Raw genomic sequence first — 18,782 nt, 5'->3', positions numbered from 1 at the left:
AGGGTAAAATACTTCTACTTGGGCAGGCAGCTGGATTGGCAAATTGGGGAAACTAGAAGGAGCTAGGATTGGGGACACTCCTCCCGTCTCCTCCCCACTGGAGTCCCAGGGATTCCCTGAGTACGAAGGAGAAGGAAACAGACCAAGTGCATTTCCTGTCCTTGTTTTTTATCAGCTGGCCCTGGTCATGCCCTGCCAACTCCCATTCCTGTTCCCCTCAAGCCCTTTCTCCCACCCCGTCGGGAAGCCATGATTTCTCCTAAAATTCCAGAGCCATGGGACACCTTGGGGCACCTCTTCTGCCTCCTCATCAAGGAAGCCCAGGCTCTTGCTTCCCGGCCAGAGCTCTGCTATGACCAGGGTAGATAATAGTAGATCTCACTTATTTACCATCCCCCACCCCCAACCTGCCTCAGGGCAGCTGAGCTACAGCCCTAGAGAGAGCACCGTGACCTGGGGATGGCTCCACCCAGGAGAACTGTGGCCCCAGGAGTCGGTTCCCTTCCCTGCCTCAGCCCTTCCCCTTCACCTTTTATGTGACGTTGGACAATGTGGATTGCCCCAAGATGGCACCCAAGGATTTGGCTCTTACCCACTTGAAGTAAAATGATTTTGAGTATTTCCCTCAGAGAGAAACATGGAAAAAAAAAATCTAATGTCACAAGCACAACGAAATATGTCAGGGAGGCGGATATCAACAACTTCCAAATCGGGCTCTTGGGGGGCAAGAAGTGGGGAGAACTGCGTCATGCTCCGGGGCGGGGGCTTCTGAGAGTCTCCCGATCCTCCACCTTCCCCTTTAGCCGGTCTGCTGTGCTGAACCCCAGAAGTGATGGAGAGAAACCACCCAGAGGGAAAAAAAAAGAGAAAACCCTGTCCGGAAGGAATGTATTTGTTGCTAAATTTTGTAGCACTGTTTACAGTTTTCCTCCATGTTATTTATGAATTTTATATTCCGTGAATGTATATTGTCTTGTAATGTTGCATAGTGTTCACTTTTTACTGTGTGTCCTTTATTCTAAACAGTAAAGTGGTTTTATTTCTATCACACACCCGCCGTCTCTTGCCTTTTTGTTTACTGTCCGCCTTTGGCGGGGGGGAGGGGGTTGTACGGACATCGAGGGGCCCTGGAAGCCTGTCCTGCCTGCCCCCGTCCAGGCCCACGCACCCTTCCACCCTCCACACCTGGGCCCCCCTGCCCCAGGCCTTTCCCTAGGTGAGAGGAATTTCAGGGAGGCGTCCCAGGTTCCCTTGTGGTGGCTGACCCGGCTTGGTCTTTGTCCCCTCCTGCTACTGGTGGAGTTGTTCCTACTTCTGAAGTGTCTGGGTCTCATCTCATCACCTAGGGGTGGTGCAGGTACAGCCAGCCTGGGGCCTGGCTCAGCCTTCCGTGTTTTCTTCCTAAGCATCACCTCCCATGGAGAAGCAGGAGCGGGGAGGCCCCATGACAAGTGGAGATCCCCTCCAGAGATTATAGTGGGACAGTCACCCTCAGGCAGCTCACTGGCCCAGCCGTCACCCCTCCCTTGACAGTCAAGTTCCAGGTTATAGCTTCTGCTCCTAAATCAGGAGGTACTCGACCTACTCTGTACGTGTCTGGCCCAGCAGTTATACACACGATCATTGGGATCTCAACCACCCGTGAGATTTCCCCACTTCCCAGGTTTCTTAATGGAGGGAAACCAAGGCTCACAGAGATCTACACGCAGTCCAAGGTCCAGCACAAAGACCAAGCTGGAATTCAAACTCAGGCTGGCTTGAGAAGAAGCCCTGAATTTTCTCCCTTGTGTTCACACTTTGTTGGCACCCATGGGCTTCCACGTGTGTCTTTATGCACACGCCGGATTCTGGATCAGGCACAGGGAAAGAAAATCACTGGGAAACTTCCACTTGGTGACCGGCTCCCACTGGAGCCTGCACCTCTTCCTGTAGGTGTCTCCAACAGGGATGCCCAACTTGGTCCTCCACAACCAGGCCACAGCCCCCAGGGTACAAGGTACACTGTTCATTATCTTGTTCTTCAGAACTCGTGATACTCAAAAGGCCAAGTCCAGGGCTATGGCCCTGCGTTCCCTTGACCAGTTTAAGAAGACCACCGACCGGGCAAGAGGTACATCTCGGGCTGCTTCCAGATGCCCAGAACTCTTCACCTACCTCCGAGCTACCCGGCTCAAAACACATTAACCTGTCCCACCAGGTACCTTCCGAGTGGGAGGCAAGACCAGCCACTCTGACCCGAGTCCCCAACTGCTTCCCAGAGACAACCTCAGGCATATTCAAAAGTTGGAAAACAGAGCACACACAAGAAGTCACCTTTCAGTAATCAGTGCAGACGAAATATCACCGCTTTTATTAATGTAAGAGTTGAAACCAGGTCCTGGCAAGTGCACTAGTGTAAGCAGCAAGCCGCACAGACACGCCTCTTCCCCTCTCCTCAGCCTCTGGCTCCAACATTCCAGCTCCCCGACTTGTTGACCATTTCCAAAGCCACAAGGACTGCTGTTCATCCCGTCACGTGCCCACAGCCTGCATTTCCCTGGGATAAGTGACTCTTTCGCTAGGAAAGCAGGACATTCCCCCTCGGTCCAAGCGCTCAGAGAGCGATCCCCAAGCCCAACTTCCCTGTCCAAAGAGACCGAGGACATAGACACCTGTATCTGCTCCATATCAGCAAAAGAAACAGAGTAGAGACGGTGACTCACCATTGGCTTATGGTTGGGGAAGAACGTTTGCTCCACAAGAGGGAACTTCTCAGGGCCCAGGGAATGGAAGATCTTAATGAGCTGTGAGAACTACGGATGGAAAGGGGGAGAACGTCAGTCGCTGTTTTTACCTGCTAAGGGAAACCACCCACTTGGTCCTGGGGGTCAGGCATCTGGCCTCCAGTAGCTTTCACCACCCCTCGACAAAAGCCAGCTTCCTGGGCTGGACAGTCGTCCTCTCCAGCACCTGGCTGTATCCACCCCTCCATACCTGCCCAAGGACCAGGAAGCAGGTGGATCTCTGGGTTCAGCACAACCACATTTAATGAGCACTTACTACATTCTCAGCATTCCACCCAGGTTCCTCGTCCACAGCACAACCTGCGGGCTGGCCTTCACGCCACCCCCGCTCGCAATGCCTTTCTTTCTACCGTGGGGTAATTTTTGGTGTAGACACTGGGTTTAGCATTCCTGGGTGCAAAACCTTGATCTGTCACTCACAAGCTGTGTGAGTTGGGAGGTCCCTGAAGGCTCCTGAGGTTTGATTTTCTCGGTGGTAAGGAGGGGTCCTACCTCGTTGCAGTGTTAAGGATACATGACAGAGCAGCGCCTGGCCCCTGGGAGCCTAGAACGTGAGGCGCTATGATTGACACACATTTTTCTCTGCTCTTCAACCTACTTGTTTCCAACGGCTCAGGCCACGTCCCCTCCCTCTGTGCTCCTCCTGCCTGTGCATTTCCCCACTGGAGGGAAGATTTAGCTCCTGTCTCCAGAGAGAGAGGGAAAGTCCGGGAGCAGCCTCTCAGGCTTCGTGCCAGAACTGGGCTCCACTACGGGGACCACAAACTGCACCTGGGGGACAGACTGCAGGTGCACATTTGGGACGCTGATGGTCTTGCTGGAGTACAGCATGAGGGTTCTGGGATCTGGAAACCAGTCGGAGTGGGGAGGGAGGGTCCCTGGAGCAGATGACTCATGGCATCTAAGATTCAGGTGCCACTATTCGGCTACCAGTTACTACTAGGTACGCAGGCTTGGGTTTCCTCGTCTGTAAATGGAGATATTAACAGCAGGGAGGGGAGTCAGAGTGGGGGCCGGGGAGGGCCCTGGAGCAGTAAGAGGGTTCAGGTTCTCTGGGTGTGCAGTGAGGGAAGTGTGTGCTAAGAGCCTGGGAGGTTGCCAGGGCAGTGGCCTCAGGTGCAGGGCACAGCAATTGAAGAATCCACCATAGGCTACCAGGACCCCCAGGCCGGACCAAGGAGCTTAGAATCCACCCAAAAGGCGAAGAAGAGCTTCAGGGAAGAACAATTTAGACTCTCAAAAGAAAACAAGCTGGGCGCAGTGGTGCACGCCTATAATCCCAGAGGCTCTGGAGGCTGAGGCAGGAGGATCGTGAGTTCAAAGCCAGCCTCAGCAAAAGCGAGGCACTCAGCAACTCCGTGAGAGCCTGTCTCTAAATAAAATACAAAATCGGGCTGGGGGTGGGGCTCGGGTGCCCCTGAGTTCAATCCCTGGTATCCTCCCCCATAGAAAAGGAATTGTGATTTGCTGCTGGGCGCAGGTGCTCAGGGGCTGGGGGCAAGCCTTATGCAGACTGGCTGGGGGCACCTCAGTACCAAGCCTAGACAGAACAGGGCAGCACAGGAACTTTCTGCCTCAGCCCAGGATTTCTGTGCAGACTATAGGTGGAGCCTGCAGGTGCAGTTCAAACTAGAGCCAACTGAGAGGGCTCGGGAGGCCTCGGCAATGTGTAGGGGGAATGATGTTGGGTAGGGGGTCCCTCGCTTCCCAGGTAAGGGAACTGGAGTCCAGAGAGGGAGAGAAATTCTATGCAAGCTTTGGAGAGGCTACCAGTTACTTCTTGCTCCCCAGGCTTGGGTTTCCTTCGAGGAAACGTCTGCACAATGGAGATGTTAACAGCAGCTACTCATCAAGGTAGTTCTGAAGATAAAACACAGTCTTCACGCCAGGGGCTCAGAACAGAGCACAGTGAGTGCCAGAGAATTCAAGTTGTGACCATCATGACCACTACGTGGAAAAACAAAGCAGATGAGCTAATATTGAGGAACCTTTCCTAATAGTGGCACTTGAATCTTAGATGCCATGAGCCAAGAGGCTCGGTTAGAGCAGAACGGGAAGGAGCCCAGGGATGGTTTTGGTGGTAAAGACTGTATACAATTAGTGCATGTCGGTCTTTCCATAAATATTGAGTGACAGCTCAGCATAGATTTGTCCCATATACAATGGACAATGATAACTGTCACCATTTGCTGAGAGTGTGTTGTGCCAGCCACCATTGTAAGCACTTTACGTGTATGAACTCAAAACCAGACCAGAAAGCCTCTCCTATTATCACCATCTTCCAAAGAAGGAAGAAGCTGAGTTGGGACAAGTGAAGCAGCCCTGCTTGAGGGCCCGCAGCTCCAAAGTGGAGAGACCTGGACTGAGCGGCCGGGCTGCAGAGCCCACTCCTCGGCCGCTGCCCCACCCCTCATGTGGCCACAGAGAGACAGGGAGACGGGGCCAACCCGACGGCCCCGAGCCGCACAGAGCACATTCTGTATACACAGTCTCCGCTTCCCTGTCCTCTGTCCTCCTTCATGTCCCCCTTGGTACTTATCGCAGGGCATAGTGCCTAGTTGACATGTTTACGAAGGCACTTCAAGTGCTGGAGCCCTTTGGAATGTGAGATCCGCAGGGTGGGCAGGGGCTGGGGGCAGATTCCTTCCCCGATGTGTTTCTGGGACTCTGGACAGTCCCTGGAACACAGTACACACTCAAAAAATCATTTGCTGCGCCTCTGAATTCCTTCTAGTAAGGGAGACAGATAGTTCACAAATGAGCAGATATGGTTCCAGGTGCAGATCAGAACTGGGGGGGGACAAAAAGCAGAGTAAGGGAGGGGGGCGTGGGGGGCTGGCTGTTCTAGGAGAAGCCGTCTTGGCGGTATTTGGATGGAGGCTCAAACAAATCAAGTGAATGAATGAAACTAATGAGTCACGGGGAGAAATCAAGTCTCCAGGGCGGAAAGCAACGGCTTCAAGCCCCGTCTTCGCTACTCCTTGGCCGCGAACCCTGGGTGGGTTTCTTACCACGTGGCATGGTTTTCTGTTCTATAGTAAGTGCTCACTAAATGACACCTGCTGTTAGCAATAATGATCCCGCCATGACGGAATGCTGAGAACAGTAAATTGCCCTTTGCGACCGATGTTAGGACTCGCACTGTACCGTAATTTGCCATCCCATAATATTTGTTAGGCAGCAATCTCAAGAGGACTCTCCAGAATGCTTTGAAGGAGATACTTTTCCCGACGGAAGCCCCCATGGGGGCGAACGGGCCCATTTCAAGACGGGGAGGCCACCCGCCGCCCCTCTGGTCCCTCTACGTGGGCCTGGCCCGTCACCTACCACCCAGGGCTTGCTGCAGAAGTTGTAGACGGAGTAGAGGGAGTTGACGGCTGGCAGCCCTCCGTACTGGAGGCCGATGACCAGGCTCCGGTAGTCCTCACCCAGGGCCATACTGTAGGCATGCTGACGGACCAGGATGAAGTCGGGCTTGAAGGATCTGCCGAGAGAGAGTCACCAACAGCGTCAGCACAGGACGCGGGGGAGCCTCGCTGGGGCACCAGGGCATGGGCCGCGGCTTGCCAGGCATAGGGCTGACCTGGTCACTGGTGTGGTCACTGCCCCTTGGGAGCTCTTAGCTCAGACTCTGTGCAGGGCTGGGAGGGTGAGGATGAAGGTCAGAAGCGGATGCAGCCACTCATCTTTCAAGTTCAAGACTGAAAACGCCATGTACTCTCTCTCCCGTGATTTTTGCAACCAGGAGAAAGTATATTAAATAATTCAGTGAATAGACCCGATTCTGCTGGGCTGTGGGTGCTACACTGAATGTCATCACCTGTGGGGAGACCAACTGCCCCGGCAGCGGGTATTGTGGCCATCAGTTTTGCAGATGGGCGCCCAAGGCTCAATGAGACTAAACTCCTTGCTCAAGAAGATGAGCTGTAGGTGAGCCAGGGCGCAGCTGCTCGGGAGGCTGAGGCAGGAGGATCGCGAGTTCAAAGCCAGCCTCAGCAACGGTGAGGCGCTAAGCAACTCAGTGAGACCCTGTTGCTAGATTAAATACAAAATAGGGCTGAGGATGTGGCTCAGTGGTTGTGTACCCCTGAATTCAACCCCTGGTCCCCCCGTCCCCCCAAAAAAAAGACATGCTGTAGTTGAGTGACAAGGCTGGTCTGGCTCTCAACCATTTCAGATGAAATGTGTCGCAGTAGCAACCCCCAGAAGGTAGCAGGAGTATTCACGTAATGGTCAGATGCGTGCCAGGCTCTCTGCCAGAGCTGGGGCAGGTCTGGACCATTCGTCCAATTTATAGTTGGGCGTGCTGCAGCTCCGAGAAGTGAGCTGACCTTGAACTTGGGTCATCTGGCTCCAAGTCCATGCCCTTTTTACCTCAATGCAGGGCTCCTGGTGGATTTACACATTGTTTTATTCATACTGTCAAGGGCCAAACTATTTCTGGATTCCTCGCTTCTAAGTCACATGAAAAAAAAAAAATCAGCCTCTTTGTAGGTATGGGGTTTATGCTCTGCATGGTGTGCATGATCAATCCACTTGGCTCTTTTGGAGCCAGGCCCTTAACTTCAAATAAATGGTGTCTCTTTAAAATAATTCAAATGTAAGTTAAAAATAGCTCTCGAAGGGAAAGGACTGGTCCCCACTGAAGACAGAAGGAAAGAATGTGCAGGTGCGGATGATTCTCAAATCACAGTGAGCATGGTCCCTGCCCTATGCCCCGGGCCTGACACGGTGGCAGCAGGTGTGTAATGAATGTGTTGAAGGGCAGGACAGTGAGCAGGAGCCTCACTCACCTCACTGCCAAGGGCAACACCAAGGTCTCCTTGGCTAACTGGTAACTCGGGTGAAGGAAGCCACTTGGACAGCGGCATCCTCTTCCTGCAGGGGATGCCTAGTGTGTTCAAGGGATGGCAGTGGGAAGAAATGGAGTGTGTGTGTGTGTGTGTGTGTGTGTGTGAATGTGTGTGTGTGTCTCCAACATGGATCTGATGACAAAAAGGAGCACTTGTTTGTAAATGTAACCATTTTCTGCCTTTATCTGATTTTTTTTTTGTGGGGGGGGAGAACTAGGGATTGAACCCAGGGCTTTGCAAATATGAGGCAAACACTTTGCCACTGAGCTACATCCCAGCTCCCTTTATCTGATTTTAAAAACAGTATCAAAAAAAAACTATGGGAATGCTTTGACAACTAAGAGAAAATTTCTAATAATCTACTATACCGTATTTAATATGCATCCATACTCTTAAATGATTTTATACTTTCTGTTAATTATGATTTTTGAATTTTTTCACATAGTATTATTATATCAGCGTTTCTCCTGCTATCAAAATACCAGCAAATATATAGTTTCTGAGAGCTGCGTAACAATCCACTGAATGACACGCCACAATGAAGTACCCAGTCACCTACACTGCCTAGAAGGGGGTTTTTAATAATTTCACTAGTCCATAATTGCAGACAAATCAATGCCAACATTTTAAACTATGCTTGTAAGACAGATTCTAAGTGGGATTAATGGATTAAAGGATATGAGTTATTTTCAAAAAATGTTTCTTTTTCATCTTTTAAGGTACTTTCCACCAATTTCCTATGAGAATGTCCATCTCACAACAGTCTCATCAACACTGCGGTTTTGGAATACTGTGTTTTTTTGATCATGGACTTCCCCCAAGCTCCTCTGCATCTCATTGTTGTTTCGGTTTGCATTGTTTGGACACTAGTTACATTGAATTTTTTTTTTCTTAACCATTTGCATTTTCTTTCCTGTTTCCATCGTTTCCTGTTTTAAAAATAAAAGGGGGCCTTTTTTTGCTCATTGATGAGGGCTTTGTGTGGTAGGGACGTTGGCCTTGACCCAGTACACACGCCAGTGTCTTCCCTGGAGGCTGGCTTATCCCTTCTTTCTAAAGGGCTGTCCATCTTTTTCCAAAGCACACAAACACATTTTCCATTGCTCCCAGTCCAGTCTATTAGGGGTTCTTTTTTCCTTTCTCTCTCCACTGTGCTGTTCAGAGAGTCCCCAGGGTTACGGCTCTGACCATGGCCCTCCCTGACAGTGTGGGCTCCAGGACGGACCCCAGTGGCAGCCAACATGGCGTCTCACTGGGGATAACACCCCCTTCATCTGTGGGGAAGAAGCTGGAGGGCTGATGTTGACGGGCTCCTAGGTCTTCCTTATTTGCAGAGAATTCATAATGGGGTGCAACCCAGATCAAACAAAAACAAAACCTGGCTGCTGAGAGAGAGGGCGCCCAGACCGAGTTCCAGGAACAGAACTCTCTGGATTGTCTCCCAATGTCTCGTCCCAGACATCTCTCTTCAGAGCTTCTAAAAGCCACACTGAAGTCAGACTTATTCTGATGCTTTGACACAAAACACAAAGGTCACCTCCAATTCGTCTTCAGGATTTGGACATCAATCTCCAAATTCCACAAAATGCTCTATCAAAATTATCCCCCTTCCTAAAGCCCCCTAAAGTCTCCCAAGGACAGCTCCTCATGATGCCACAAGGCCCCGGGGTGGGGCTGGGGGCTGTTGGTTTTCCATCTTCCTCCCCTTGTCACCCCTGACACCCCCCCCCCCCCGAGCCTCACTGGCCACTCTCCTTCCTCCAGTTCCTCTCCCTGGATGGTCTTGTCCCACGGGGTCAGAGGTGCCTGGTCCTTTAAGACCCCGTCCCATCTCCTGTATCAAAACTCGCCCCAGCCTTCGCGGTGCCCGCTTTCTCTTCTTCTTGGCTCCTGTGGAAATTTTAGTCGTCCTGTTCCGTTTAGTTGCTTTCTGTCCCTCCCTCTCCTTGAAAGATGTCAGCTCAGTGACAAAAGGGATCTGCTCGTCTTGGGCAGGGGAACCCTGACCATGTGTTCGGGTGAAGGATGGCATTAGTGGACGTGGGTACCAAGGAGTAGCTCGCGGGCCACCAGGCAGTGGAATGGCCACTGCAAAGGGAGGGGCCTCTTCCCTCGTGGTCCTAGAGAGGAGACCAGGTCTGGTAGCCAAAGTATCCCGCGGGTAACATGCGTCCCCTCGTCACTACAGGGCCACAAGTTCAGTATTTACAGAGAAAGGTTGGTATTACCCAAAAGTTTTTAGCCCCTAGGAATTCAAGTTGGTGCCCATGACCTCTGAGGATTCTCACATCCAGGGTGTAAAAGACATTTCCCCGGGTGACGTATCAGGGTGGACCAGCGTGGTAGAGTTTTAAGTTCTGTTTTTCATCACTACGGAGAGTGCTGAGTCCTTGCTGCTTGTCCAGGTGGGAGAGATTGGCAAGGATGATGGAGAAATTAGTGGCTCAGGCCAGGTGCCCAGTTCCTTCCCTTGAACCCAGCACCCCAGCTTCTCCAGCCAGCCAGGGGACGGCCAAGTCCTGTGTGTCACCCCAACCTCCGTGAATGTGTCCCCCAGCCGTTACCAAGCCCGGACAGTGGACCAGAGGTGCCTACAGAGGTCGGGGATCCCGAGGTGGCTGGGACATGATCCCTGCTCTCATGACTCTGGCGACCCAGGCGGCTTTGCTAAGTGAGGGAAGGAGCAGGAGCGCGGGGGGGGGGGGGGGGGGGGCGGGGAGATACTAGGGCGCCAGGTGTGTTCAGCTTTTTCTGGGGGTAGGTATGGGTAAGCGGGTGGGGGAGGCTTGGACTTGAAAGAAAAGCAGCAACTTGAGAGTGGGCAGGGGTCTGAGGGTGCTCCAGGCAGTGGTGGCACCTGCGACCAAGGGATGGGCTCTGTAACAGGGCTTAGTGGCCTGCGCTGGCTTTTGCTTGGTCTGCTCGCCTCCTCTTTCTCGGCCAGCAGAGCTCCCATCAGGGGACCGCATTTCCTTCCCTGGTCGGGAACTGAGTGAGGATTGAACCTCGGAGGCCCAATGTGCCTTCTAGGGGGTGCGCTGAGGAGCCGGCTAAGGCCAAGAAGCAAGCTGGGCTGTCGGGGACCACTTTCCTGCTCCACGGAGATGTCCCTTCTGTCAAAAGTGCTGGCTGGGAACAGAGACACAGGCCCCGTCAACACCAGCAGAGCCTGAACCCTACTGAGCCGGAACCAGAGTTATCTTTCTCTTCTGAGCTGGGTGAGCTATGAAGAGACCCCTGCACCCCGTTTCCTGTTCCTCAGTAGGTTAAACTGGGTCAGTTGCTTTCTACCAATATTGCTCTGATATTGAGAAGAAGGGGCCAAGTTTCCAGAGAGTTCCATGGTTGGAGTATAGGTAGGATTTGGCAGCAAGAGATGAGGTTGGGTAAACAATTCCAGACACCCCTGTTAGGCCCCTTGACACTCCGCTCTGTCTGCCATGCCACTGGCCCAACCCTGTGTCTTTCATGCCTGGGCAAGGAAGGTCCCCTTCAGTCCCACACAAGAGGGTACTTCCTGGTTGGAGACTTTCACTGTTTTTTTTTTTTCTCTCTCTCTCTCTCTTTTGTTATTTCAGCTTTAGATTTAATAGGACTCTGTTAGTTGGGTTCTTGATCCGAGGTATTTCTCAGAAGTGGCTGTTGGCACGGCAGAGGAAGCCAAGGAGGATGGGCAATTAAAGGGCAAGGACGGGACAGGTGATTCATGGTAAGGATTACGGCAGGCTCCAGGCAGCGTCGAGAGGCAGGGGGCCAGAGGCTGAGTGACTTCTAGCCGTTGGAGAAGTGTCATAATTCCCTCAACTATGCAGAGGCCGCAGTAGCAAGAAGGGATCTTGGCGGGGCTTTGCCTGGGACCTGAGTTAATGAGCAGAAGCCTCATTATTCTCAGCCGCTTGACTGCTATTTTGTAACTGTCCCCTGTTCTTCACGATCCCAGCTGGCCAAGAGGGATGATCACGCTGATTGGGGGGGGGGGGTCACCTGCTGGCTCCTCGTACCCAGATCAGATCCCAGCCAGGCCCTGGGGAGGTTCCAGACTCTCTGACTTCATGTGTACCAGCAGAGAGACCTCAAGTTTTCTTAACGGTCTTCCTGCTTCCCTGAACTTCTGTCCTTTCCACCTCTGAAAATGCAACCTGTGGTACCACATCTAGTGGAAGGGCGCCCAGGAGGCCGAGCAAAACAGCAGAAGGAGGGAAACCCATCTGCAGGGTCTCCAGCGTCCCCAAGGCTTCCCATCACACCACCCCGCTGCAAGAAGACACCAGAGGAAACAGGCGCTGTGCAGATGGAGGGCCTGGCCTGACCATATGGAAGGACTTTGGGAATGAGCGATGCTTCCCGCCAGCCCGGGGACTGTAAGAAATTAGTCCAGGCCGAAAAGCAATGAGGTGGCAGCCAACCAAGAATCTGAGGAAGAGCAGACAAGGGGAGGCCACCTCCAGGCTGTGTGGACGGGTGTCATGGCAGCTTCCAGCTGCAGGCTGGAGGGGAAGGGGCCCCGTGGGGACGACAGGCAGCCGGGCTCTGCGATGAACCCCGGGGCCCTCTCCGCCAAGCACTGGGAGGTTAATAAAACCCAGATGCGAGTTGCTGGAGGAAGTGAATTCCTCATCTCCCGTCTCAGCCCCAGGATCTCGGTGTCTTTATCCTGATCAGTTCCTTCCCTTTCATGTCAGAGAAGGAGTCCCCCAGACTCCATCCTCTTCCTCTTTCACCCTGGAAAGATCCTGCCTGTTACGGTTTGAATTGTGTCCCACCCGAAAGACAGGTTGAAGTCCTGAGCCCTGTTGCCCACGAAGGTGACCTGATTTAGAAATAAGGTCTTTGCAGAGATGGGGTCGCGCTGGAGTCGAGTGTGCCTAATCTAATGACCGTGCCTTTAGAAGAGGGGAACTGGGACACGGATAATACCCAGAGAGGAAGAGGAGAATGTCATGAGATGAAGGAATGAGTCAGAGATTACAGTCATGTGTCTGGGATCCAGGGAACGCTTTGGCAACTCTCAGAAGCCAGCAAGAAGCAAGAAAGATTCTGCCCTAGAGCTTCCTGCCGACACCTCAATTTCCAGCTTCTAGCTTCCAGGATTCTGGGAGAGTAAATTTCTGTTGTTAAAGCCACCCGGCCGTGGCACTGTGTTCTGGCAGTCTCCGGAACCAAATCTACCGTGCGACCCCAATATTCCCTCTTCTTAGCAGTTTGCATGGCTTTCTGGCTTTCCCAAGCACAGTCTTGTTCTCCAGTGGCCAAAATAGCGCTTGTCTTCGTCTGTTGAAGCGACTGTAGCAAAATGCCCCAGGCTGGGTGGCTTATAAACAACAGAAGCTGATTTCTCATGGTTCCAGAGGCTGCAAAGTCCAAGGTCAAGGCAACAGGGGATTTAATGTCTGCTGAAGGTCTACTTCCTGGTTCATGGTTGATGTCTTCTAGCCATGTCCTCACAAAGCAAAAGAGACAAGGGAGCTCTCGGAGACCTCTTAATAAGGCCACAAATCCCACTCATGAGGACTCCACCCTCAGGACCTTATCACTTTCCACAGGTCTCACCCAATACCGTCACAAGGCGCGTCCCTCAAGCATAGCAAGCCCCAACCTCGGCAATAAGAAAACCTTTATTTCGAGGTTAAAAATGAACTGAAAGTTTGGGGATGTTCATTTTTATATGAAACAATGAGCAAATTGGCAAACCCATAAGCTCACAGAGGTTGTTTTTTTTTTTGTTTTTTTTGGGGGGTGGGGAATAGAGAGTCACTCAAAGGCTGACCTCATTATTTGAAGGGTAAGGTGGGAAATAGGGATAAAAAGAATGCAACACCTTTTTACAAGCAGGAAAAAGCAGTGAGGTTATCTTCACTGTGGAAAAAATGAAAGATGTAGCAGTGAGATCATATCATGGAAAATGCCATGGTACAAGTTCACGTGACCTAAAACAATAGAAGAGAGAAACGGTTTTATGATTTCAGCAGTGAAACATGTTGGAAGGAGAGATGGAAAACGGCTTGTTAGGTCAGGCGGTGAGATGGCAGTGTGTGATTTCTTTTGAAAATTTCCAGTTTTGTTGTAACCTGGTTTGAGCACTAACTAGAGATTTCAGTTGACACAAATTGGATAAATGGATGGATGGACGGATGGATGGATAGATAGATAGGTGACCTTATAGACCTAGACCTTACAGCCCCATGAGCTGTCTCCCTTCTTCCTTCCCTCTCTAGACCTGTTGGACAAGGCCATCTGTGCCTGCCAGCCTCGGCCATGCACCCATCTCTATGGTCCTCTCTGGTGGCCTCTTTTTCACTCCAGTGAAATTGCACTGAGGTCCTTTATAAATGCCAAAGCCTCAGATCAAATGGCTTCTGTGTCCTCGCTTTCTCTGATTTCTAATTATAGCTAACGTACAGTGACACTCTAGTCCAAGCCCTCTTTGGAGCCTGAAGAGGAAAACTGATAGGGAAACTGAGGCCAGGAACTATTAAGGAACTTGCCAAAGTCACACAGCTATCCGGGGAAGAGACACGCGTCAGCCCCCGCAGCCTGCTGACTCTGGAGCAGGGTTTCTAACATCAGCACTGTGCATATTTTGGAGCTGGATGATTCTTTGCTGTGGAGGTGTGTGTCCTGTGCATTCTAGAATGTTAGGCACATCCCTGGCCTCAAGCCATTAGACACGGTAGCAATTCCATGCCCAGCGGTGGCAACTAGAAATGTCTGCAGACATTGCCAAGAGCTCTGTGGAATCATCTCTCTTTAGGGGCTTTTCCCATCTTGTCCTCACAGGCAAATAATGAGAATGACTCAGATTTATAGATCACTGCGGCTGTGCCAGGAATCATTTCTAGGCCTTTAATTATGTTATCTTTAATTCTCACAATGACCTTACAAGATATCCTCATTTCAGAAGTAACTCAGCCACAGAGAGATTAAGCAAAGGGGGAAGGAGATCCACCTAAGATTCGGATGTGTGTCTTTAGGCTCCAAAACCAATTTGCACAACCCTCCTCCAGGGCAGAGTCGGTGTTAGGCACATAGTAGGTGCTCAGGAGGTCTACATGGACATGAATCCAGAATGGACATGGCTTCACTTCTCAGTGTCCTGGTGCATCTAAAGTCAACAACATTTCACCAAATAACAGGAAAGCACTATCAGAACATGCCAGAACGTTATGAAGGGTGGCAGGGAAATTAAGGCGTCATGTAGTCGCGGCTCTGTCCTTGCCTTGCAGAGTCTTGGCAGAATCTGGGCCTCAGTTCCCTTGCTGGTAGCAGGGACCTCTGAGGGTGCTCTTGGACCCTTCACTTCCGAACATGGCTTTCAACTCCTTCCCTCTCCTGTGCATCCCCTTGCTGTATTCTGTCACCTGGGAAAGGTCTCTAAGAATCAGTTCTGACCGTCAGGTACTCGCTGAGTGCCAGGAATTTGTGGAGGGCCTTTTAAGCAATGTGTCCTAGAATCCTCACACAAAACCTCTGTGAAGTCGGTACGTAGCTTGACCTGGGTTCCCCGGATGCAGAAACTGAAACAGAGATTCCTGGAGAGAGCGCTCTGCGCAGGGAAATCTCTGGGTAAAAGCTGGGCTTGGCCAGATCCACGGGGGTCCCTGGATCTTGAAAAAAGAGGGCTGGGCCGTGTCCTCAGTAGCAGTCATGGATTCCCCTGGCAGGTGGCGGTGGGGGGAGTTTGGCCTCTCCCCTAGCTCAGAGATGCAGTTACCATCAGCTGAAGGTGACGCAGAGGGCCATGGGCATAGCCACTGCGGGGTGCACCAGCTGTCACAGAGGTGCTGAGCAAAGAACAGGCCTGAGTTATGCAGAACTAGTACTGGCCCCTGTTGCGGAGCAGGAGAACTGAGACCCGAGGGCTTAGACCCATTCCCAGGAATCATCAAGCCCACAGGTTGGAGTGTCAGATTGCTCGGATCACACCCTAACCACCCTAACCGCATCTCCGATAAACAGGCCCCACCCCCCAGGGGCAGGATGCAGGCCTGTTTCCCGGGCACAGTGAAGACACCCGTGGGGGCTGGGATGTGCTTGGAGAGACTGTGCGGGGGCTGCCACCCTCCAGGCTGGGGCCTCTGGGACAGGGCTCTGGAGGGTGCTGCCCTCGCCCAGGAGGGTCCTGGGGCAACGGCCCTCCAACAGCTGCCTGAACTCCGAGAGCTGTCAGTGGCCTGCTCCTGCGCAGGGCCGGCCTCCTGCCAGCCGCCCGACAGGGGACAGGAACATTATTCACGGGGAGATAAGGCAGCTGGTGAGAGATGGGCCTCGAGCAGCTGTTGCTCAGCCGCGGCTGGAACGGATGCTGGAGCAGTAGAGGGAGCAGGGAGGCGGAGGCCCATTTGAAGATAAAAAATGATGGCGTTGCTGAGGGCTGACGGGGACTCCTTTCAACCCAGGCCGGGAGCGGGGACGCACAGATACCCGGGCCTTCCCCCACGGTGTCCGCCTGACGAGCCGCACCAGGGCTTCCCTCGGGCCAGCTGTGGGACCAGCCAGGGCGGCCCAGCTGTCCCCTGGGCAGGAGATTCCCACCTGGTGAGTGGCCCCTCCGTGCCGGCCAAGGAGCTGGGTCCAGGGAGATCTCCACGCTCCTATCTGGGTCACAGCCTGAAGTCAGTAGGTGGCCCCCACAGTGACCTGGTGGCACCCATCTCAGAGGACCAGGCCCCTTCGGGCTGCTGCCCTAGACCTGCCCTCTTCCCTCGCAGCTAGCCCTCGCAGATGGAAGTTTCCAGATTGGGGAGCCATGTTTGTTTTATGAAGGAGCCATGAAGAGGGATGTGACGTCTGTCTGTGGAGGGACCTGAGTTCCAGACATGAAGCTCTGGTCGTCTTCCAGGGCAACGTGTGCTGTCCCCACGGCCCCTGGGTCACCTCCCTGCCTGACCCCATGGAGAGCTTCCTCAAAAGCCAGGCCCTGGGCCCCCGGACCCACCAACCCGCCTGTCTGGCTCTGTTAGAGGCCAGCGCAGGGGAGGGTGTGCCCAGGCTCCTTCGGGGTACCTGTGATGTTGGATTTCTCTCACTCGAAAGCCCTACAACAAACGCAGCAGAACGTCGAGATTCGACAAGCTCAGTCATGAACATGAACGGAGGGTCATGTTTATGAAGTGTTAGGCACTTGTCTTTTTAAGAGCTTTAACTTAATCCTGACAGCTGCCCTTTGATGGGTGTGTGTGCGTGTGTGTGTGTGTGTGTGTGTGTGTGTGTAGAAGTCAGAGGCTCAGAGAGGTTAAGGAACCCTCCAACCTCCAAGGTGGACAGCTCGGCTTCACGGTGGAATCTCTCAGCTTCCTCAGTGTATTGGTATCTGACCTGCTATTCCCTGTACTTTTTCTCTGTTTGAAATAGTTCACAATTCTCTAAGAGGATCGGAAAGAAATAAACCAAAACGTTATTATTTGTCAAATCAGCATATTCCACCTCCTAAGCATAGAATCATTCCAAATTTTAAAGTACATGTGAATATTTAAAAAGAAAAAGAAAAAAAAAAAACGCCGGTGTTGTCCCTGCTCCCCAGGCCACTGAGGCTCCTGCCCTTGTGCCCCCTCCTGTAGGCCCCCGCTCCCGCCTCTCAGTCTCTGCCAGCCCCAGCACACCACAGCCCAGCTGTCCCTTGGGTCCTGTTTCCCTCCAGGGCGGTGAGCCCCAGCAGGGAAGGTGGACGCTGGGGTGACATCTATACTTCCAGGACCTGGCCAGGTGCAAAGACTCCAGATGCTCAATAAAATGATTCAACTAAAGGGAGCCCCTCAGGGGGACCCCAGTGTGGGGACTGAGCAGCCCTGGAGGGAGAGGCCCTGCGGGGGGTGGGGAAGAGGGTGGGCCCCCCCGTGGGGCCCCCCCCGTGCCCCCCCCCCCCGTGGGCCCCCCTTTCCTGCTGGAGACACATGGCAGTGATTTGCAGGACCATCACCAGGCGGGGTTTCCAACTTAAATGCTTCCAGCCGCACCTCCGCCGTGGGCAGGAACTTCTGAAGACAGGAGCCTGGCTGCTCCCACTCAGCCCAGGGGAGAGGACGGGGCAGGTGTAGAGCGAGCTTCCTGTGTCTGACCTGTCATGTCTGGGGCTGGTTGGCACTTGCCAGCCCACCCTCTTCACTCGGCTCAGGGATTCTCCATCTTGGCTGCATTCAGGAATCCCCCGGGGAGCCCTTAAAACTATTCACACGGAGTCCTTCCTCCTCTTCCTCAGCCCCCGGATATCCTGATATACAGCCAGGGGCCACATCAGGATGCTTTGGTCAATGACCAGCCATATTTACGAAGGGGGTCCTAAGAGGATAATGGGGCTGAAAAATTCCTACCACTCAGTGATATCATTAGCATCACGACACCATAGAGCAACACAGTGTTGGTGGTGACGGGGGCAGACACACCTACCGAGCTGCCCACCCTGTAAAAATAGAGCACAGATGATAACGTGCAGCAGATAATACTTGATAAGTACAAATAACTATGTTGCTGGTTTTATAAATACTATACCACACTTTAAAGTCATTCTAGACTGTATTATTTCCATTTATTAAAAAAAAAAAAACAGGACCAGGCACGGTAGCATCCACCTGTAATCCTAGCAGCTCAGGAGGCTGAGGCAGGAGGATCATAAGTTCAAAGCCAGCCTCAGTAAAAGTGAGGCACTAAGCCACTCAGTGAGACCCTGTCTCTAAATTAAAAAAAATAATAATAATAATACAAAATGGACTAGGGACGTGGCCCAGTGGTTAAGTGCCCCTGGGTTCAATTCCTGGTACCAAAAAACAAAACAAGACAAAAAAGTCAGTTTACTATAAAACGTTTGTTGTGTTATCCCAGCAGCAGCTCAGACACCTCATGGTTGCATACAAAGGTCATGTCCAGCGACTGACCCATGCCACCTAGGTGTGGGTGAGTACACTCCATGATGTTCACTAGGGATGAAATCAGAGCACCTCGCCTTTGTCGAATTCAGCATGACTGTAACAGCCTGATGTGGTCAATTGGGATCGGGGGTAGTTTTAATGTGAAGTCAAGGTTGAGAACTCCTTCCTGTTAGGTGCTCCTTGCAAAAAAAAAATAGCTGTCCCAAGGTGGGTGGTGATGACCTCTTCATTCGGTGAATATTTATTGAGCATCAATTATTTAAAAGGCATTGAGGAAGGAATGA

General features: G+C 52.3%; 1 protein-coding gene across 2 annotated transcripts in view; it reads right to left on the bottom strand.

Annotated features, from left to right (window-relative positions):
* Positions 1–18,782, bottom strand: part of Syn3 (synapsin III) — a 388,585-nt gene that overhangs the window by 263,475 nt on the left and 106,328 nt on the right. For both annotated transcript variants that reach the window (XM_027940536.2, XM_027940623.2), the window contains 2 exons: positions 6,111–6,267; positions 2,703–2,792 (listed from right to left, as the gene is read on the bottom strand). In XM_027940536.2, the coding sequence (XP_027796337.1) occupies positions 2,703–2,792; positions 6,111–6,267 (247 nt within the window). The remainder of the gene's footprint in view (positions 1–2,702; positions 2,793–6,110; positions 6,268–18,782) is intronic.

This window comes from Marmota flaviventris, chromosome 3 (genome assembly GCF_047511675.1).
Source record: "Marmota flaviventris isolate mMarFla1 chromosome 3, mMarFla1.hap1, whole genome shotgun sequence".
Taxonomy (NCBI): Eukaryota; Metazoa; Chordata; class Mammalia; order Rodentia; family Sciuridae; genus Marmota; species Marmota flaviventris.
Note: the sequence above shows the minus strand (reverse complement) of the source record. Positions and strands in the feature narration are given on the sequence as shown.